The sequence below is a fragment of the Sceloporus undulatus genome, chromosome 1 (genome assembly GCF_019175285.1).
Source record: "Sceloporus undulatus isolate JIND9_A2432 ecotype Alabama chromosome 1, SceUnd_v1.1, whole genome shotgun sequence".
In the NCBI taxonomy this organism is placed as follows: Eukaryota; Metazoa; Chordata; class Lepidosauria; order Squamata; family Phrynosomatidae; genus Sceloporus; species Sceloporus undulatus.
The window spans coordinates 35291041-35314263 of NC_056522.1; the positions used below are offsets into that span (position 1 = coordinate 35291041).

The 23223-nt window shown below is 42.6% G+C and overlaps 1 protein-coding gene across 1 annotated transcript in view; it reads left to right on the forward strand.

Moving 5' to 3' along the window:
• The first annotated feature begins 1100 nt into the window (after window positions 1-1100).
• PPP2R5A (protein phosphatase 2 regulatory subunit B'alpha) overlaps window positions 1101-23223 on the forward strand; it is an 84451-nt gene continuing 62328 nt past the window's right edge. The window contains exon 1 of the mRNA XM_042445961.1: window positions 1101-2393. Within this exon, the coding sequence (XP_042301895.1) occupies window positions 2225-2393 (169 nt within the window). The 5' untranslated portion in view covers window positions 1101-2224. The remainder of the gene's footprint in view (window positions 2394-23223) is intronic.

A 23223-nucleotide genomic window follows, 5' to 3' on the forward strand; every position in this document is an offset into this window, starting at 1 on the left:
ATGCAATAGATGGCTTGGGGAAGTGGCATGCTATGGGGCTCTGTTTGTAATCTGAAATACGACTATGGCCGAAACAATCCAGTTTGACACCGCTTTAACTGTCATGGCTGGATACTATGGAATTCTGGGAACCGTAGTGTCTTGTTTTGTGTCTCGTTTGTGGCACAAAAGCTCCCTGACAGAGAAGGCTGAATGTCTGTCAAAACTACAAGTCCCCGAATTCCACAGCATTCGGCCATGACAGTTAAAGTGGTGTCAAACTGCATTATTTCCGTAGTGTGGACGCAACCCACGTTTGCTTTCTGTGTGGACAAAGCCAATAAGCGATCAACAAGGCATGCCTTTGCTAAGCAGAGGGGAGGCTTCCAGGGAAGCGGGGCTTCTTCTGTCCTAGCAGCAAAACCTGTAGCATCGGCCACATAAATATATAGAGATATATTGTGTTCATTTAATTAATCTCTGAGCCGCCTTTCTCCCAGAAAGGGACCCAGGAGGCTCACAGACAGAGCAGTTTCAAAGCCTGTCACAGCAACGATGGCTGTGTTTCAAGCCTCCTGGTCTTAGAGAAAGCACACACAATCCTGATATCATCAAGCGGCGTACTCCAAGGATAAATCCCTGACTGCGGGAGGAATCGGGTTTGGTTCCAAAACACACTGCAGAAACAATCCGGTTTGAGACCGCTTTTAACCGGCCCTGGCTCAATGCTGGGGGAATTCTGGGAACTGTAGTTTCGCGGGACATTCAGCCTCCTCTGTCAGAGAGAGAGAGAGAGAGAGAGAGAGAGAGAGAGAGAGAGTGCTTTAGTGTGCCACCACAAACTACATCCCAGCTCGCCCCGCCCCTTTAAGCCCCTCTCCACCCAATCACCTCCCTCCTTTCCCAATTAGCCTTATTCCTATTGGGCGACGCCAGTGTCCGTCCTAACGCGGGCGGGGCAAGGGGGAGTGAGGGAGGGAAAGAAGCAGCGAGCTCGCGGTGGCTCCCTTAGCCCCACCCCTAGTCACTCTATCTCTCCCCCGATTGGCTGCTTGTGCGCTGTCAGTCATTTCTCCTCCAACGGTCGCCCTAACCGTCGCGGCGCGAGGCTTCTCTCTCTGTGGCCACGCCCCCTCTGCTTCAGTCCCTCTCAACTCTGGCTTTTCCTTCTCCTTCAAGTTCTCAGGAGGCGCTGCTTTTAGAGGAGGAAGCCTTGGCGCCTTTTTAATCTCCCTCGAGAAGGAAAGAGCGGAAGGAGGAGGCGAAATGCCGGGGAGCCCAGGCGGCAGCGAGCCCGGCTGAGGGAAGGAAGGCCGGCGGCAGCGGCAGCGGCAGCAGCAGCAGCGCCCCCTCCTCCTCCTCCTCCTCCTTTATCTCGCCCGAGTCAGGAAGTTGGCTGCTCGCGGGCGGGCGGGCGGCCGAAGGGAGGCGGCGGCGGCGGCGGCGGATGGTTTTGGGGCCGCCTTCCTTGCCTTGGATGAAGACTCCGTTCCTTCGCCTTTTTGGTGGAAGCCCTTATCTTTTCCCCCTTTGGAACCCGCTTTTCTCCCGGCGCCGGACCCAGAGGAGCAGCCTCTCTCTCTCTCTCTCTCTCCGTTGGAGCTTTATTCCGCCGCTTCGGCTCGGAGGGCGTTGGATTCAGACTTGGTCTTTGGAGGCCCCCCTTTTTAGCCTCCCCGGAGGCCTCGGGTCCAGAGGAAGCCTTTCTCCCTTCCTTTTTGGAGGCCCCCGCTTCCTCTCAGTCCAGAGAAGCCAAAGAGGCAGACTCCGGGGACCCTTCCTGGCGCCCTGAGTCTGTCTACCATTAAGTTCTTCTGCCCCCGTTTCTCGGGGGAAGGCCTCCCCTTTCCTCCAAGAGTTCGGATTAAAAGGCTTCCTTTTGGGGCCCCGTTTTGATCCCACATCCCCCCACACCCCACACTCTCCTCGGGAGAAGCAACCTTATCCTCCCGGAGTGTGTCTGTTTTTTATCCGATCAAGGGCCCTCCTTCTCGGGGGCTGCCATTCCATCTGTTCCCGGGAGACCCTCGCCCTTTCCTTGGGGACCTCCCTCCACAAAAACCCAATCCCTGCTGGATCTGGAAGCGCCTCTCCTCGGATGAAGAGCCTCCTTCTCTCCCCGTTTTAACGCCGGGGCTTCTGTCCCCGCCGCGGCTGGAGCCCTCGGCCTCCCTCTGCCGGCGGGGCGGGTGTATGCTTCCCGGGGGACCAGTGGCTCTCGGCGGCGAGCCCTTCGCCCCCGGACATGGCAGCGGCCACGGCGACGGCGGCGTCGATCTCTGCGGCGGAGAAAGTGGACGGCTTCACGCGGCGCTCGGTGCGGAAGGCTCAGAAGCAGAAGCGCTCGCAGGGGTCCTCCCAGTTCCGGAGCCAGATCAGCCCCGTGGAGCTCCTCGCCCTGCCCCAGCTCAAAGGTAGCCGCTGGGGCTGCTGCCTCCCACGCCGACGCCTTGGGCTCCTCGCTGCTCCCTCCAGCCCCTTCTCCTTGTGCGGCAGGCAGGGGTCAGGCCGGAGGGCCCCGTGTCCCTTCCTGTGGGCTTCTTCCTTGCCAAGCCTCCCCTCCAGAACCAGGCACCCGAAGCATGGCAGGGGTCAGGCTGGAGGGCCCTATGCTAAAGACAGCCCCCTCCAGCCTTCCGCCGGGGCTTGGGCTAGATGGCCCTTGTGGTCCCTTCCAGCGCTAAGATGATGGTTCAAAACACACTGCAGAAATAATCCGGTTTGAGACTGCTTTAACTGCCTTGGCTTAGTGCTAGTGAATTCTGGGGACTTGTTTTGCCAGGCTGCATCCACACTGGAGAAATAACCCGGTTTAGCACTGCTTTAACTCTTTTCTGGCTCGGGGCTATGGAATTCTGGGAGCTGGAGTTAGTTGTGGCCCAAGTGGAGCAGAGTTCTCTGGGTCCCAAAACAAACTCCAACCCCCAGAATTCCATATCCTTGACCCAGGGCAGTTAAAGCGGTGCCAGATTGGGTTATTTCTGCCGTGTGGATGCAGCCCCAGTCAGAGAGCTCTGGTGCCATAATAAGCTACAATGCCCATGATTCCCTACCTCTCAGCCAGGGCACTTAAAGCCTCTCAAACTGGATTACTTCTGCAGTGTGCTTTGGACCTTGTCCTGAAACTTTCCTCAGCCATAATGGTCACTTTTGCACATTTTTATTTATGCTGTGCTTTTATTGTAAGCTGCTTTCAGTTCCAGTTTTGGGGGTAAAGTGGGATATAAATAAGCATTATTATTATTATTCCCCACCTATTTGTTTTCATGCCTTCCGTGAAACAATGACAGCTTCACATTCAAGCAACTTGTTTGGCAGCTGGCAGTGTGTGTGTGCTTCTTGTGATTATGGCATCTTGCCTGAGTACTTAGAAGCATAGAGATGCAGGAGAAGCAAGGGTCATTCAGTCCACCCCATTGCTTTTGTCTACCCTTTATTTGTAAAACATCTCTGGATAGTCATCTATGGACCGTATGGGAGAGGTCCATTGCAGATGGATAGAAGCATTTGGCATGAGGTCTACAACAGAAATTTGTTCAGCAGCCAGACAGACTCTTATAACTTCTCACCCCTGCTGTAGCTTTGAAGATCTTGGGCTTATGATCTTGTGCCTAGGGCCCTCCCATGCCTGCCTTGCTTGTCCTTTCTGAACTGCGTTTTTGAAAAGAGTGCCTTTCCCTTTAAATCTGCCCCACCGTGTTCAGTTTGTTTCTGGAATTAGGAAGTGTTCACATGATCAGTTAAGCCCCCAAGACCTTATAGGACTCTTGAACCAGCAACTATGTGTTTCTGTGAAATTCTTCCTTCTTGTTTCTGAGCTTGCAGCTTGTCAGGATATTTTATGACCTACCAAAGGGCTGTACAATTATAGCAGTAACTCTCTTATGCCAACAGTAAATTCCAACATACATTTCAAGTGGCATTGCTGCCTGTGGTCTTGGAGGGAGGAACTGTAGTGAGCGAAAGACGCTTGTTCTGTGCTAGTGAGATATTTTAGTGAGATATACCATATTTTAGTGTCTGTGGCACCTAGCTCATTAATACTGAAATACTTTGACCACTGTCCTCAGCCTCTGGGCATTCAAAGTATGAAATTAATGTAGACATTTGTACATAATGCTACCCTCTAATTCCAAGCATTGCTAATTTTCTAATCTGTACAAACAAAATACTGATTTATTTTTGTAGTGTATGTACTTTTAACCTTGCCTTCTGCAATTTCTTGGTACTGCTGGAGCGTGCTGCTCTTCGATATGAAACTTCCGAGGGCTACTGCATACCTCTGCAAGTTGATACATGGAAGTGATGGTAGGAAATTGCATGGTTCCTGTGTGTAGACAACTGGGACACGTGGCGAAATTGCTGCCTAAAAGTGTGAAAGGAAGCCATAGCCTTTTTGTGTTGTATATGTACAGGTCACTATTCATGTATAGTAATTGTTGTGCTTTGTGATACAGACAAGTTACTGTCATGTAAGGTTTAAGCATCATGATTTTTTTACAAGACCCAGTGTATACAATATACACAGATGTTTGCAAAGCAACAGTTGGCATAGTTCTAAAAGCCAAGCTTTTTGTTCCAGCAGTTGCCAATGTCACAAGTGGAACTTCAGTAGGTCATCAGTTTAAGATTAATCGGTGGTGAAGCTTATAAAAGCTGAAAAGTTGTGATTTCTTACCTAGAATTTAAGAATTTTTCTACTTGTTTTGAGATGTCAAAACATCCACACATGACTCTATTTTTACGTGGGGTATGGATGCCAGTCCTGAATATTTGTCCTGACATGCAAAAGGATAGAGAGCTTTCATTATTTTTTTCCTAGGTGCAAGAAAAAACAAATGGGTTTTTTGTTGGTATTTGCATATTCCAAAGTGTACAGAAACACACTTGGCATTTTTGGCAAAAAAACAAACAAACCATGCTTGCATACTAAATATATTTTGCATAAAAAAACCTCAATTGTTTCCAGAAACACATATTTTGTGCAATGATCATATCTGAACAAATAATATGTTTTTGTGAAAGAAAAACAGGTTTTGCACAAAAAAATACATGTTTCTGTACATAATAATTTCTCAGTATCCTTCAAGATGTGCAGATACTGGTTGAAAAATGACAAAATTCTTGTCACAGTGGTTTTCTTTCCAATTGGGTTTCCTGAGCAAATATTTTCCCCTTCTTTTGTATCTGTGTGCATGTGAAAGCTGCAAAAATTAAAACTTTTTAATAGAGAGTGTTGGAGTTCCCACTTGTACATTATTATTTATGATGATTTTAGGAACCATGTGTGTGTTATACAGAATGTTTTTAAAATCCTAGCAATATTGCTAGCATTGGCACCACTGTATAGTACTAGCAACCGTCTAATTAAAAAGATTGTATGTACAGCACTGTCTAAATTTACAGCGCTTTATAAATAAAGGTTAATAATAATAATAATAATAATAGTAAGACTAGAAGTTAAAGAAAATATGTCCCGGTACATACGGGCCTTTTAGGCACCCTCGTCATGTGCTAGAGGTTGGCTGAGGGCAGAGCACCCACATGTCCCGCAACCCTCACATGTGATGAGGGTGGAACAATGGCGGCGCCCTGTATACATGGGTGCTGCTATTGTTATGTAAGTGCCGCGTGACGTCCACATGGCACCGCGCAGCACTTGCATAACGAGTGCGCCAGTGGTGCACTTGTTACGCCGCCACCGTGGCTTCAAAAGAACCCACTTTTTGTGGTTTGGCGGCTGAAGCTTCCCTCCAGTGGAAAAACAAGCACTGGCAGGCCGCCCTTTTTGAGCGTTCTGTACTGCACCAATGTTAAGGCAAAGATGTGCCAATTTTTATGCAGGGAATACTATAGTCTCACCCCATTTTAACCAGGGTAAGGGATTGTGTCAGTTCATAAAATCATAGACTTGGAAGAGACCTCAAGGGCCATCCAGTCCAATTTCCTGCCATGCGGGAACTCACAATCAAAGCACCCTCAACAGATGACCATCTAGCCTCTGTTTAAAAACCTCCAAAGAAGGAGATTCCACCATTCTCCAAGGCAGCATATTTCACTGTTGAACAGCTCTGACAATCAGACGACATTCTAATGTTGAGGTGGAACCTCTTTTCCTGTAGCTTCATCCATTGTTCCAGGTCCTATTCTCTGGGGCAGCAGAAAACAAGCTTGCTCCATCCTCAGTATGACACTCCTTCAGATATTTAAACAGGGCTATCATATCACCTCTTAACCTTCTATTCTCCAGGCTTCTCCAATTGTAGTCTAAGACAGTCAAAGAGTCAAAAGTTCCCCATGCTTGCTCAAATATGTAGTGGATACTCTTAGGTATTGTCTAGTTATTGAATGGGAACATTCTTTAAAAGGCAGAAAAGAAAGGCTGAAGAGTAGTCCCAGTGTTTCCTTCTATGCTTTATTTTATTTCTGCCTTTTCTGTCCTCTGGATTTTGTGTCCTTGGAAGGGAAGGAATGATGAATGAGGGAGAAAGAGGTTATAGGAATAAGGAATCTGGGTTTGTGACTAGAAGGCATACACATTCACAGATAACCTCTAGAGAAGCAAGTACTGAAAGGCCAGGTAGGATTCTGTAACTTCTAGATCTGTTTCTGCAATAGTTTCTTGTAATAAACCATGAATTGTGAATAAAAGTAATTGAAAGCAAAGGTCAGATTTATTTAAATATTGTGTTATCTGCATATGTGAACAAGTGTTTTGCTTCAAAAGCTTGCAGTTTGTACAGTATTACAAAAAAAAAAGATGGAATTCTTTCTGCAGAGAGGAAAGGAAGTGTAATGGCAAGAATATGTGCAAGTGTGCACATGTATTCATTGTCCAGAGGAAAAGAGGGTTTGGGGTAGTTTCACATGGTGTAGCATAAGTGGTTGAAACTACACATGAGTTTAGTGTGTTATCTGCTTCTACTCATGTGTCAGATTCTTGTTTTGTGTTTTTCTTCTCTGTGTTTACTATGAAAATGTACATGGACTTGGACTGGCATTCTGTATGTTTCCATGGTGTATACACAGTGGGATGGAAATGTTCAGTCCTTACACATTAGAAAGATACGCATGCTATTAAGTGAAGAAGCCTTAGCTCTAATTCATAACTGAATTATAGTTCAGAATCCTAAAAAACACTTGGGTGTACTTTGTAAACATTGTTACTATTCACCATTTCATATGAAATATTCAGTCTAAATTGTTTCATACTGATGGTATTTTAGGAGACAATCTCAATGCTTAGTCTCCATAACTTCTCAATTTAATGTAAACAGCATCAAGTTTCATCAACATTGCCCATAATGGGGGGAAATAAGTGACATCAGTTAACCTTGTAGCAGAGGAGAACTATCTCACAACAGAATGGGCTTAGTGCAGTTCTCCCTCCATCTGCTCACCTCCAGCATTTATTCCATAGGATTGGCATGAGGTTCTGGGGTCTGCAAGTGGGAGGAGAGATTTCTGCATAAGTTGGACTACTACTGAATTTTGAAACATAGCTGTAATAAAAAAATAGGAAAATTCATATTGTGCCATGGAAAATCACAGAATTAACAGCCCTTTAAGTTACAGTAAGGCAGTGTATTTGCCAGTATAAAGTTCCCATTCCTATGGTGACTAGCCTGTCCCATTTCCATTTACTCTGGACAAATGCCCACTCTCTTATGTTCTCTCTGAACTGTGGGAAAGAAGATTAGTTTTGCTACCACTGAAATTTTTGAAATCTTCCTTTCTTTCACCTGTGGCCTTTACAATTCATAGAAACTTTAGGGAAGGGTTAATTATTCTCCTTTCCTGCTGAACATGTACCTAGGCAGCAAGCTGCTGCTTTTATCTTTGGCACAAACTTAGCAGAAGAGAAAGTATATCCTTTCTCTTCAGTTTTCTGCATGTGCTGAGGAACTCAAGGAATGAGAAATGAATCCAGTTTGAGACTGCTTTAACTGCCCTGGCTCAGTGCTTGGGAATTCTGGGAACTGTAGTTTTGGGAGGCATTTAGCCTTCTCTATAAGAGAGCACTGATGCCACAATAAACTACAATCCGATGAGGTAGATAAGATAGCAGGTGAGTTACAGTGATATTTCTGCTGTCTCCCCTCTCCCCCATTAATAACCTTTTGCACAGAGGAATGGGAATGTCACATATGCTGCAGAACCTGTCCCTGACTTCCTGGTTTAAATCTTTAGTACTACATCACAGCAAGTCATTTAAATGTTACTGAGTTGTTTTAACCTGTTTGTATTATAAACAGGACTGCAGAACTTATGATCCACCAAACCAGATGTAACCCAACAGAGTTGTATTGTGGAATTCCAGCTGCTTGACATTTTTGCCTGTTCTTGCAGTCCTGAGCAACTAGAGGAATCAGGAAATGACAGAAGTCCTTGGACAGCGTTTGGCTATTGTTCTATGGTCACATGATGTTTGCCTTGTAGTGTGTGTATGGGGACTTAGGAGAAAATAAGCAATTTGTGCATGTGTCTTATGGTTTACTGCAGTGATGTTAACTTTACAAGTACACTTACTCTCATTTTACAGTTATAATCTTTTTCTTAGTAGTGTCATTTTGAGTATTTGCTTGATTCATACAGATCAACTAAATAAAAACCAAGCCTCAAGGAAGCATTGTGCTGAATGAGAGTAGCAGTGTGCTTTTTGTGACCCAAGCTTTGGAGGCTAAGAAGAGTTTAATCCTTCATCCAGACAATGTGTTTCTGTGTGTGGAGCTGTGACATTAAGCTGGTGCAAGCAGAGATGTTTTGATAGCTTGCAATAGGCTTTCCTCCCATGACTTGTATTTGTATCTCTGTGGAGGTGGGGGACAGATATGCTTCTTTTTTATTTGGATGATATACTGTGCTTTTACTGACAGGCATCAGTGTCAGTGTTTCTCTGAATATATTGTATGGCATTGTACGTTGCATCTCTTGCAGTGCATCTGTTACATAGTTATGCTTTGTGGATTCTTTTTATGGGGATAGATTTTCTTTTGTAATTCTAGTATTCTAGAAATATGTGGAGAGTATATCTTGCTGTTTGTATAATGCCAGGTAGTTAGTAAGTGGGTAAGATCAAGGGGAGAATTTGTTGTCTTTCTAAGCTAGAACAAGGAGAAATTCCCCATGGTTGTTCTGTAACAGTGTAGTTTGCTTAGCATAGCTCTAGAGTGTTATTCTACATACCTGCAACATTGCTGCTGGAAGGTCTTCTGTCTTGTTGAAAGTGGGGGCAGAAAGAAGAAGATACACTTTTCTGAGGCAGAAATGAGGTTCTAAATTAATTCTGTGCAATTTCTAGAAGCTTTCCTCAGTTCTGAATCAGAGGTGGGCAGTCCATATGTTTGGGAGATCCACTTTTTGTTTTGTTTTTTACTATTTCCTGATTCAGCAGATTTGTACTTTGAATCAAAGAATGCTAAATCCAGAAGCTTGTGCTGGAGCTAAACTTGAAACTCTGTTCTTTCATACAAACATACTCCTCAGTTTTCTTCATTTTAGTAATATATTTTGGGGAGGAGATTATTTTGTTGTTGCAATTGCTAAATTAGTGGGAGTCATACATTTTTGCAGATCTACCCTGAACCAGCTTGAGATCTAGCAGCAGCTCCTAAACTCACCCCTATTCACATCTGCCTCAATCCAGTTTGGATTTGATTTGATTTTGTTAATTTTGTATTTAATAAACAAAACTAACCAACCAATATATCAGTTTTACATTCTATAATAATATCTCAAAACATGTTTTATCCGTACTTGGACATACTTGAGCTGAAATGTTTGATTAGGAAACAATTTGATAAGGCACACTTAATATGACAGATGGAAAGCTTTTTATAGAGCTTCTGAATATTTTAAAATATGGGTAGAATGCATTTCTTTACATTAATTAAACATTAAGGAAAAACGCTGAAAACTATTACTATGCTAATGTTGACAAGTTCCCAAAATCTGAGTGCTTGAAAGAGAGCGTGTTTGTTTGTTTATTTATTCAGATTATTTATATCCTGCCCTTCAGTCACAAAGACTTCCAGAACAGTTTACAAATTGTTAATTTGACAGTTCCTTGCCTTCTGGCTTACAATCTAAATAACACACAAAACATAAGGAAAAGGGAATGGCAGTGGGAGAGGAGATTAACTCTAGCAGATATGGTCTGTTCTTTCATCTGCTGCTGGAGCTGAGGCAGGATGAAGCTGTGCCTGCTTCTACTCTCCCTCTGAGGCCACAGCAGGGCAGTGGAAATCCAGGGAGGGCCTTTCAAAAGAATTTTCCTTAGAAAGGAATTGTTATAGAAAGTTCCCAAACTCTGTGCTCTCAGCACTCCCTTGAGGGAGCAGAAAATTGACTGAGATCAACCAGTCACAGAACAGTAGCATGGGTACAAACATAGTCACAAGATGGCAGCAGGCAGTGTCAGTTTATAAGTTTATACTGCTATCTAATCACTCTTTGGAAACTGCTTGTTATTTTGTTGTGGCAGGGACTTTCTTGATTCAGCTTTCCTTCAGTTAAGAGCAAATGTTGACTTCAAAAGTATAATGACCCAGAGTTTGTTGATCCAGTACAGTATATGAGAAATTTGCTGATCCAGAGGATATAAGTGAGGGACAAGAAACATGAGTTGTGGTAGGTAAGGCTTGTGCGGAAATGTGTGGCCGTGCTATATAAGGCAGATGAAAGTTATAGTCCAACTATACAGTATCTGGACGATTACAAACACCATGCTGGCCTAAATGATAGATTCTTCAATGTGAAGTCGAAGGCTTTCATGGCCGGCATCCATAGTTTTTTGTGGGTTTTTCGGGCTATGTGGCCGATGCCAGCCACAGATGCTGGCGAAACATCAGGAAGAAAATCTTCTAGAACATGGCCACATAGCCCGAAAAACCACAAAAAACTAATGATAGATTTTTCGTTTTATATTTTCCTTCTCTTATATATGCCTGTCAAAAGTATTTTTTATTAATTTTTTTCTTCCTTTTTTGATCCCTTTTCACATTTAACACCCAACTTGTCCACTCACACTGTCATTTTCATTTGTTTCCCCCATCTTACAAATGATCTGCACTTTTGAGATGTACTTGTAAACTGGGCTGAATCTGATTGGTATTCTCTGGCCTCTGTTTGGAATTCATTCTGAGATAATCTCTATGGGCTGGAGCAAGTGGGCAGAAAAAGCAGCTCGATCCTGTGTTTTCTGAAAGCAGGTTGAAACCCTGCTGTCCACACACCCCACTCCCAAGGCGGCCCCAACACCCACAGACAGTCAGTCCGCATGGCATGGCATCAAACCACATTGCTTGTTTTTGTTTGTTTTTTATTGCCTCTCTACCATGTATATGCACCTTCACATAAACACACTGCCTGCAACCTCAAAGTACCTTCCATGTCTTGCCCAGATGCCATCCCATTGGATACCTGGCCATATGATTAGCCATACAGTTGCATGTGTGATGCACCGGCAATACAGAGCTTCAGTGCTTTGATGTGTGAGTGAAACCATGGAGCCCCCCCCCATACATGCGCCCTGCAACTTCCTTCACTCCATGCCCCCCTGTTTGGACTCTCTAGTCTGTGTATGTTTTAATTACATCCATTGTAATTGTTGCACTTTCATTTTTTTGCTTTGCTGCAGCCCTACACTGGTGCCAGGCTGTTTATATGTAGGCACAAAGATGATCAATTTCCACGCTATGTGGGCGTATTGGGGTTTCTTTTTGCTTCAATTTTTAGCCCCAGAGTTTGGCTTTGTTCCACTTTCCACCACTTTTGCCTCATGCGTCTAATTGCCCCCCCCCCCTTAAAGCGTCTGGAAGCTGCCTTTTTTTGCTTGCGTATTTCACCCCTATGAGATTTATATGCTTGAACTATGGAGTGATCTCTCTAGATATGTTAAACATATATGAGTAATATTTTAACCGTGTGAATAGCATGTTTATATCAGTTCTCTTGCTCATGGTAATGTTAGTGTAACAAAGGGGGTCACTGTTGATGTCATTTTTAGTTAATTGCTATTGGATTCCCATTTTGACAATTAGGGTTTTGCTTTGCCTGTTCTGCATTTGAGAATCAAATTATTTAGCAAATGGCTAATGAAATAAAAAACCTGCAATTCCTGCTATTTAACTCCATTAGAATAAACAAATGTGCAGTTATTGCTCCCTAGGAAGTCGGCTGTTTGCAAAAGACCTCAGCTTTATATATGAAAAATTACATAAATTCTGATAGAAAATGAATTGGCAAAGGGCAGTGGTCAGTTACATAACAGCAAAGCTCAAGTGAATACAGTATAAAACCATACATCAGATTTCAGTAGAGAGAGTTATGGTTGCTGTTTTCAGTTTGTGTTGTAAGATCTGAAGAGCTTGGCTACAGCCATATGGCTTGGCTCTGAACAATAGAGATAGGATTTTGGTTTCCAGAGAGTTGCAGGGATCCAGATCAATCAAAATGGGTTTTTTAAGATTAATGCTGAACATAATGAAAACAAAAATAATGACCACAGAAGAAATGCGTAAATTCAATCTGGACAATGAGGCAATTGAAATAAACAAAGAATTCCCATATCTTGGATAAAACATTGACCAAAGTGGAGACTGCAGTCAAGAAATAGGAAGATGACTGAGAATGGGTAGGGCAACTATGAAAGAAATAGAAGAGATCCTAAAGAACAGAAATGTACAACTGAGCACTAAAGTAAGAATTGTCTAGACGATTGTATTTCCCATCTCCATGTACGAATGCAAGAGAAAATCAATGCGTTTGAAATGTGGTGCTGGAGGAGAGTGCTTAGAGACCATGGACAGCCAAAAAGTCAAACAAATGGGTTCTTGAACAGATCAAATCAGAACTCTCCTTGGAAGCCAAGATCATAAAATTGAGGCTGTAGTACTTTAGCCACAAATTGAGAAGGCATGGAGCACTAGAAGAAATAATAATGTTAGGAAAGGTGGAAGGTAAAAGGAGGAGGGGAAGACTGCATGCTAAATGGATGGACTCAAACAGGAGTCACAGTCATGGGTCTGCAGTGACTCAGTAGAGAAATGGAGGATAGGAAGTTTGTGAGGTGTCTCAACCATGGGGGCGCCATGAGTTGGGGCTGACTCAATGGCAGCTAACAACAAAGAGAAATGAAGAATAAGGCAGGAGCAAATGTTTGGAAAAACCAGAAGGAAGGCATTATGGAGAAGTTTGCTTGGGCTAAAGGTGGACTTGTGGCAATTAGCTCCTATGTTGGGTTAGTGCCGAAAGGGACAGATAGGCAGATTGGAAATTAGGTTCAACAAATGATTTTAAAGACAGTGCAACTTTGTATGCTGCCTCAATGTAAATAGTGACTCCACAGGCACAGCAGTTGTGTTGGACAGCTTCACAGTGGCAATGGGGGGCCACCTACTGCAAATTTTACTGTCCCAAGAATCTTGGGGATACAATCTTCTTTGCATATAGACACATGATTTGAAAAAGAGAGTGAGAAAAATATGTTGATAGTCTTAACTGTATTTTTATTAAACCAAACCTTTACTTACTTAAGATTTGTGACTTATGATTTCAAGAGGACTTTTCTGAGCAGCTGTGGTAGTAACCAATATCTTTTCCTAATAGCTCTTCCCAACAGCATCTTTTTAATTAGGCCTAATCATACAAAGTATTTTACCACTTCCCCCTCCTCGGTATATTGGATTTGGGTATTGATGAAACAAATATTATTTTTGAAGATTATCAAATGCCAGGCAGGGGGTTGGACTGGATGGCCCTTGTGGTCTCTTCCAACTCTACGATTCTATGATTCTATGAAATGCAGCTTTTAAAACATTATCTAGTCTCAAGACAATGTGACTCTCAGTGGGATGGATTACTTAAAAATAGTTTTGCTTTTGTGTGTTTGAGAAAAAAATCCTTGAAAATACAAGAATTACAGTGCGCTCTCTCCTTATGCAGGGGATCCGTTCTGGATCCTCCCGTGTAAGGGAAAATCCGCCTATGCTCGAGCCCCATAGGAAATAATGGGTTGTGTGAATGTGGCGGTGCAGTGCATGTGCACCATGGGCACACACACCATTGTTATTCTTCCCGCACAGCTTCCATGTAAGCTGGAATCTGCGTAAAATGATTCTGCGCATGGCACGGGCACATTGTACTAAATAATCTGTTACTTTTTCTACAAAGCTATGAATGATTCATTCTTGGCTTCTGGCATCCTCACTGTAGCCAGCTGTAGTTAAGGTATGGTTATTTTGGAATGGATACAGCTAAACTATTGTTATTTATTTATGGTGTTTATACCCTGCCCTTCAGCCCTAAAGGCTATCAGAGCAGCTTACAATTATTATTTTTAATTAGACGGTTCCCTGCCCTCAGGCTTACAATCTAAAAGACACGACACAAAAGGAGAAGGGAATGGTGGTGGAAAAGGGGATCAGGTCCAGTGGTTATTCTCGCCCTCTGAGGCCTGGACCAAGGCAGATGGACTGGAGGGAGGGCTCTCTTTCTTCAGGCTAGCCCTGATGGAACTGGGCCTGCCTGTTCACTCCCTTGCAGGCCGAAGGATGACAGTTATCATGGAGGGAGGGCTCCCTTTCTTCAGGCTAGCTCTGGTGGAGCTGGGCCTGCCTGTTCACTCCCTCGCAGTCCGAAGGATGACAGTTATAATGGAGGGAGGGCTCTTCTTCTAGCACAGAGAAAATATTGCTCAAAGTTTGGAAGTGCAAAGGAACACTTTGTTAAAAATACTAAATTCAGATAGGTTTACTTCTTTTAGTGCCGGTACAGACCAGCACAATACGCCGATTTCTTGGCAGCTTGGAGGCATGGCATACTGACAGATGAATGCCCCAATGCCGCCCCAAAGCCAGCATCATGCCATCCCACTGTCCACATGAGGGGTAGCTTTTCAGTTCTCTGGCGGCATGGCGTTTAGACTCCATACGCTGCAAGAGCACCAAAAAGCTGTGGCAGTGGTGAAAAGGAGAGCTTTTTTCCGGTGCAAAAAGAGCGGAATTTTGTCCCTTCTTTTGGGCTTGAAAACGCTGGATTGGGGCCACGGCATGTGGTTGCCACAGCCCCAGTCTGGTGATCAAAGGGCAGCATCAAGCTGCCCCTTTAGGGCTATCTGTTTCAGCCCTTAGTTTCTAAATTATTATTTATTTATGGTATTTATACCCTGCCCTTCAGCCCTAAAGACTCTAAATGAAGTGATATCTTAGTATAAATGTATGCTTTTTATAGTACAAGAACTGAAAGTATGCCAAAAGAAAAAAAAAGTTTAAGAGAGGTTATTGTGGGTGAGTTCATTCCAGTTTAAGGACTTGAGTATCCAAATATGGGATTCAACAATGTTTTTGAGTGAAGTGTTTTCTACTTGCTCTACTCTCAAGGGAGATAATTCTGATGTAATTGTCAGCTCATGATTTTAACTATAGTTTTGCAATGGCTAAACTTTGATCAAAGAATATCATTTTATAACCTTTACAACTCTGTCTTTAACATATTTACATTTCACTTGTCTACCCTTGTCTCTCTTAAATGTTTGTTCTGGAGTAGTACAGGCATGGTCTGGAGGTTAAATCAGCCCCACAAACTAAAATCAGAAGTCTACTTCCAATTTCATCCATTACCTATTGGGTGGGGGGCAAAACAAAAAGAGGGAACAGTACAGTCACCCCTCCTTTCTCGTGGACTTGAGGTCTTAATATTTATGGAGGGGCAACCTCTATTTTCAATGGGGTATGAATATAGGCGAGTCTCCATTTTTGCGGGGGGGGGAGTATGGAATGGATTCCCCGTGACAATGGAGGGCCAACTGTAATGTTAAACTGCATTTTATCAGTGGAGTTATGTGTCTGGAGAGGCCTGAAAATGGTCCTGGAAGCCGAGGAAAAGGTCTTGGGACCTGACCCTTTGGGTTAATTTTCTGAGGTGTACCAAGGCTGCTGCTCTAAAGGGGAAAGTTGAAAAACAGTTGTGGCTCTAAGGTAGATGTTATGCAGCAATCTTTTCTTGTCCCTTTAGAAATTAAAGTCTCAGTAAATATATTGTGTTCAGGATGGTTTAAAATCATTTTAGGATGATGGAAACTAGCCTCCCTTTTCTCTCTCCTTCTGATCTTAATAACAATTAAATAATAAAAAATTATTTCTATCCCGCTTTTTGCCAGGCAATCAAAGCGGCGTACAACAAGATAAAATACATCCATATATATATAATGCCCCCCTTAAAACAAGATTAAACAGTATAAAATTAAAAACTAAATATTAAAAACCAACTAATCCAAATAATAATCATCATGGGCAGAGTTCACTAGATGGGAAGTCTTATTCGTGGCCGAGTATTTTATTCTGGGAAGGGAGAGAGTCTTAATGGCTTTTTTAACAGCTCTCTAGATTGGTAATTTGACGGATCTTGTCTGGCAGGCCATTCCATAAGTTGAGAGCGGCTGCAGAAAATGTCCTCTGGGAGGTCGCTGTCAGCCTGGTCTTTAAGGGCTGTAATAAATTCCTCCCAGAGGACTTGAGTGTACGGGGTGGATTATATGGAAGCAGGTGATCCCTTTGATAAGTTGGGCTCAAGCCATGTAGGGCTTTAAATGTGATAACCAACACCTTGTACTGTGCCTGGAAACTGATAGGCAGCCAGTGGAGTGACTTCAATATTGGTGTTATATGGTCACTCCTTGCTGTTCCTGTGACCAACCTGGCTGCCATATTCTGTACCAACTGGAGTTTCCGGACTAGGCACAAGGGTAGCTCCATGTAGAGCGCATTGCAAAAATCAAGTCATGAAGTTACCAGCGCATGTACTACAATTTCGAGGTCACCCTGTTCCAGGAAAGGGTGCAGCTGGCGTATCAGCCGAAGCTGATAACAGGCACTCTTGACCGTCGCATCTTCCATCAGCATTTGAGGATCTTGTCCATATTATTCCTCTGCAGAATGAAATACAGTAGAAACCTAAAGATTTTCAAATTGTGGCTTTCAGCCTACTGTAAATACTTGACTATAAATTGACCCCCTGTATAAATTGAGGGCAGGATTTGGGGGCAAAATTATGGATCTTGATATGACCCTTGGATAAGTCGGGAGTAAAACTTAGGGACATGCAACAAAGAATGTAAATGATGAAGAAAATGATGCCAAAGAATCTACAAAATTATGGCAAGCATAACTGTTTTGGCTCACACTAAAGGATGAATGGAAAAGAGAGTAGCAGGAAGTCAATGCTTCCAGGACAGATTGCAATCTTGCCTTTCACTAGGGGATGGTTCCCTTCTTAATAAGAGTTAAAGTGAAGTATTTACATTGACCTGTAGATAAGCTGACCTAGGTTTTTGGGGTCAATTTTTTTACTAAAATTTCTAGACTTACACAGGAGTATGTACATGACTTATACATCTTGAGGGAGAGAGAGGCAGGCTAGCTCCACCAGGCCTGCCTGGAAGAAGACAAGCCCTCCCTCCGGTCCATCTGCCTTGGTCCAGGCCTCAGAGGGAGAGAAGAACTACTGGACCTGATCCCCTCCCCCCCTCACCATTCCCTTCTCCTTTTGTGTCGTGTCTTTTAGATTGTAAGCCTGCGGGCAGGGAACCGTCTGTTATCCCCTCTGTTGTAAACCACTTGGATTCCCAGTGATTGGGCAGTATATAAATAAATCCTATTATTATTATTATTATACAGTATATACAGAACTATAGGAAGCTTACCTTACCCCAATACTGACAGTTGTATGTGATTTGTTCTTGTTCCTGCAGTAGTGTTTATTCAGTCATTTCATTTCCTACTGATTAACCTGGAAAAAAATGTGTCAAGACTGCTAACACTAATAATCAAAATGATCGCTCCATTCACTCTATCAATCTGAGGAAGTAGTCCAAGTCTACAAAATCTTATACTACAACACCTTTTTCACAGTTAGTCTCAAAGGTGCTACAAGATTCCTTTGGATCCTGATATTCCATGCTAACATGGGTATGTCTCTAAATCAAAATGAATATGCTTTTAAACAAACGAAAGCATAAATAAAAGCATTTAGAAATAGATTACAGCACCCAAGCAGTTAACCTTGTTAGTAGAACCCAGGAGCAATGCCAAAGACCTCCTTAGTGTTTGTCTCCTGGTGGAATGACAACAGAAGGTGGTCAGCCTAACCTCCCTTGTGAGAAAATCCCGGAGTATGGGAATGTTTATTAAGAAAGCCCTCTGTTGTATTCCCACCAAGCGTGTCTCTGCTGATGGCAGGACCAACTCAAGATCTTAATGTTCAGGCAGACTTGGTCTTATTATAAGTCATATAGATCATAACCAGCTCATTTTTTTTGCCTATAAACAGCTTAGTAGCTAGTGAAACTACTGTAACAAGGAAGTCACATGCTTCCTTTAATCTGCCCCAGCCAATTATCTGGCCACAGAATTGTGGACCAAATGAAATTTTCAAATACTAAGCAGGCCTGTAGAAAGTTACAGTAATCAAACACAGATGTTACTAAGGCTTGTGTCACTGTAACAATTGACTGGCAGTCCCCTAGCCCCAGTTGTTTGGATAAGGTTGATGTGGCCTGAGGACATGGATAAAGTGCTTGCAGCAATATATCCAATCAAATGCTCTTGTCATTCTTGGTGTTCATGACTGATTAAAGCTAGCTGAAGAGATATGGCCAGGTGGATTCAGGATGTGCTATTTTTTTCTTTATGTGAGGGAGTTGTGCCTGCTTCCCTTAAAGAGCAGTGGTGTGACTGCTATTAAAGGAAGAGACAGGAGTGTGGTTGCTACCAAAGAAATTGGAAGGTCACTGATAATGACCAGCCAGTTGCAAATACAGTCATCCCTCCATATATTGCGGCTTTGATATTTGTGGATTTGATTATTCACGGATTTCATTAATATGTTCTCTCTAGGAATCTCTAGGTCCTCCAGTGCAACTCTGTGCTCAACTTTAACTAAAAGTTGCACTGAAAGACCATTTGTAGCTACTCCAGTGCCATTCTATGGTCAGTGTATGTTGGACATTGACCACACAGTTTCCCTGGAGGACCTAGAGATTCCTAGAGAGGTGTCCTCTCAGGTAAAAACAGTGTTTTTGTTATTTGCGGTTTTTCCATATTCATGGGAGTTTTGTTCCCCTAACCTTAGCGAATATGGAGGGACAACTGTACTCTTTTAAGGGAGGCAGTCCTGAAGAGGACAGGTGCAGTTGCAAGTACTATTGAGACTTAATTCAATCTGGCTTCAGTTCTGGTTTCAGAATAAAATAGGTTCAATAGTTCTGCGCCTACCTAAAGTGTAGATTCCAGAAAATAACATTGGGAAACAGTTTCTCAGGCCCCCTGGCAATTGATGTGGAGTGCAACAGAATGTTATTGTTGTGTGCCCTCAAGATGTTTTCTACTTACGATGACCCCAAGCAGTGAAGCTATCATGGGATTTTCTTGCCAGATTTGTTCAGAAGTTTGCCATTGCCTTCCTCTGAGGCTGAGAGAGTGTGCCGGTATGGTAATCCACTATGATTGAGTTCTGAGTAGTTTTTGTAAAAAATAGATATCACAGCCCTGCCTCTTTAGGTGTGATGAAAATCCCTCTTGTTGCAATGAGGCATTCACAACTACCCTTATACACATTCCCCACCACTTTTTATAAAGCAGGAGATCAAACACCCATATATGGTGAAGCTCATCTTTCCAGTAATCCTGTCTACATCCCTGGGTTGTACAAATAGGAAAACATCCATAATACTGTTGGTTCTCTACATTTACAGGGTTGACATTCACATTTTTGACTATTTGAGGGTTTGAAGCTGCTGCTTAAGTAGCTTGACCTCTTCCCCTCTTCTTCCTCTCAATCTCATATCCTCTTCTCTTAGCCAGCCAGGAGATCTATGGGCTGGAAAACAGTTTAAAACCAGGCTGGCTGTTTTGGAAGGACAGGAGGTCGATTGGGAAGAACAGGCTTGGGGTTGCAATATCAATAATGTGGAAAGGGGGGTTAAAATCTGTCTGGCTGTTTTGGACGGAAAGGAGGTTGAGAGGAAATGGGTTGGGAAGAACAGGAGTGGGACTGCGATATCAATAGGGTGGAAAAGTCTGGCTCTTTTGGAAGAATGGGAGGTTGTGGAGGTGGATTGGGAAGCACAGGAATGGGGTGTGATATCAGTAGAATGGAAAGGGCTTTAAAACCTGGCTAGCTCTTTTAGAGGGGTAGGAGATGAAGAGGAGGTGGATTGGGAATGGGCTGAAACGGGTTTTAAAATCTGGTTGAAGTGTGCTGCTGGTCAGTGATAGGCTTGACAACAGGAGTCTGTAGCAGCTTTATTTGGGGATCTAGAGATATTTATGGTTTTTCCACTTTCCCGGGGGTCCTGCACCCCTGCCCCTGCAAATGTGGAAGGGTGATTAATTGGATAGAAAGAGGTCAGAGGGATTTCCACTAGACCTGTATCGATTGTATACTAGTTATGTTCTTTTTAATGACGTCTATTTGCTCTCTTTTTTTTGATGAATTGTTTGCCTTGTCTGAAGATGCTAGCCACAGATGCTGGCAAAACATCAGGAATAAACTCTTCTAGAACACAGCCACATGGACTGAAAAACCCACAAAAATTATTCCCCTTGTATCCTGTTGCTGTGTTTTGATGATAGATTACTATTATATTATTTTTTTATTTTAATGTTAGCTTCATTATTCATTTGGAAGAGAAAAGGATATACTGCGGGTACTTGGTATCCACTGTGGTTTGGTTCCATGACCCCCATAGATACCAAAACTCTTAGATGCTCAGGTCCCATTGGATACAGTGGCATAGTAAAATGGTGGCCCATATAAAATCGATATTTACCTTTTGGAATTGATATAAGTTTTTAAATGCTTTTAAACCATGGGTGATTGAAACCATGGGTAAGGAATCCATGGATACGAAGGGTCAGTGGTCTATGCTTTTAATAAAATATTAGAAATGGAGAGGTAAAAATAAAATGTGTTTTAATAAGTTGACTTTTAAAATTTGTTCAGTCTTATTAAATCTGTTTTCATATACCAATACAAATTTTCCATGTCTTTTAACCAGAGACTATTCTTAGCTGAAGTTCTTCAAGAACTGACCTCTTTAAAACACTTGATTTTTTTTTTAAAAAAGTTATGAACACTAATTGCTAAATATAGTGTCCACTGACAGCCTTCACATGAATAACTTTTCTATTTCAATATCTTGCATGCCAGCTTAGTATTGAATTTCTTTTTCCATGTTTATTGCATTCAAGCTGGGTCAGGTTTTAGCTGTGCAGGTATTAAATTGAATTGCTTTAGTTCTTTGAAGAAGATGGACATTATCGATCAAGATTAACTGATTTTATCTGATCCAGAGTCCTGTTAATTTGTAATATTATAACTTTAAGGTGTAAACTTGAGGAAGAAAAAAATCTAGCCATAAAACCTATGCTGGGTGAGGGTTAGAAAGACCAAACCTTTTAAGATTTGTTTAAATTAAAAGCCACTTTGTTAGGCTGTTACCTAATTTATCAAAGTGTCATTGAAGCCTGATTCATATAGTATCCCATGTATAGAGGCTTTTGGCTGATTGTGATAACTGCTATTGGTTATTACAGTTGTTATTGACAATTTAGAGTCATTCTGTTTCCCTCTAGAGATGGAGAGTGAGTCTTATGCACTTTAAGATGTTAATCTTTAGGGTATAGAGTTGTGCACAGTATAGAATCATAGAATCGTAGAGTTGGAAGAGACCACAAGGGCCATCCAGTCCAACCCCCTGCCATGCAGGAAATCTCAATCAAAGCATCCCCGACAGATGGCCATCCAGCCTCTGTTTAAAGACCTCTAAGGAAGGAGACCCCACCACTCTCTGAGGAGTGTGTTCCACTGTCAAACAGCCCTTACTGTCAGGAAGTTTTGTTGAGGTGAAATCTCTTTTCCTGTAGCTTACATCCATTGTTCTGGGTCCTGTTTTCTGGAGCAGCAGAAAACAAGCTTGTTCCCTCCTCAATATGATATCCCTTCAAATATTTAAACAGGACTATCATATCACCTCTTAACCTTCTGTTCTCCAGGCTAAACATCCCCATCTCCCTGAGTTGTTCCTCATAGGGCATGGTTTCCAGACCCTTTACTGTTCTAGTCGCCCTCCTTTGGACACACTCCAGTTTCTCAATGTCCTTTTTTAAATTGTGCTGCCCAGAACTGGACACAATATTCCAGGTGGGCCCTGACCAAAGCAGAATACAGTGGCACTATTACTTCTCTTGATCTAGACACTATACTTTTTTTGATGCAGCCTAAAATTGCATTGGCCTTTTTAGCTGCCGCATCACACTGTTGACCCATGTTCAATTTGTGGTCTACTTAGACTCCCAGATCCCTTTCGCATATAGTCTCCTTAAGCCAGGTGTCCCCCATGCTATATCTGTGCATATCATTTTTCTGCTCTTAGTGCAGTACCTTACATTTCTCCGTATTGAAATTCATTTTGTTAGCTTTCGCCCAGCTTTCTAGTCTATTCAGGTCATTTTTTATTTTGATCCTGTCCTCTGGAGTACTGTATTTGATAAGTATGCCCCCAATTCTTTCATCCAAGTCATTGATAAAGATGTTGAATAGCTCTGGGCCCAGGACAGAGCCCTGTGGGACCCCCACTGGTCACTTCTCTCCAGGATGAAAAGGAGCCATTGTTGAGCACCCTTTGGCTTTGGTCAGTCAATCAATTACAAATCCATGTAACAGTTACCTTGTCTAACCCACATTTTACAAGCCTGTTTGCAAGAATGTCATGGGGAACTTTGTCAAAGGCCTTACTGAAATCAAGATATACTATATCCACAGCATTCCCTTCATCTAACAAGCTGGTAATTTTATCAAAAAAAGAGATAAGATTTGTCTGGCATGACTTGTTTCTCTGAAACCCATGTTGACTTTTTGTGATTATGCCTTTGCCTAATCATATAGAAGGGGCTTACAGTAAAACATGTTGTACAAAATAGCTAATGCAGTTGGATGCAGTTCATTTAGCAGTAAGTATATGAGCAAATAACAAGGTGAAATAGCATTGGTGTCATTTGACACACACACCCATCCTCTTTCTCCCATGCAACCAGGTGAAGGAGGAGCCCAGAGGTTTATTGTTCCCCTCCCCTTATCCATAGTATTTTGCAGTGTCTGGCGCAGTAAACTGTGGCTAACATTAACTGTAGTGAATTTCAAACAAGCTAATTTAACTGTAGTTTCTGAAAGTACGTTGCTTAATCA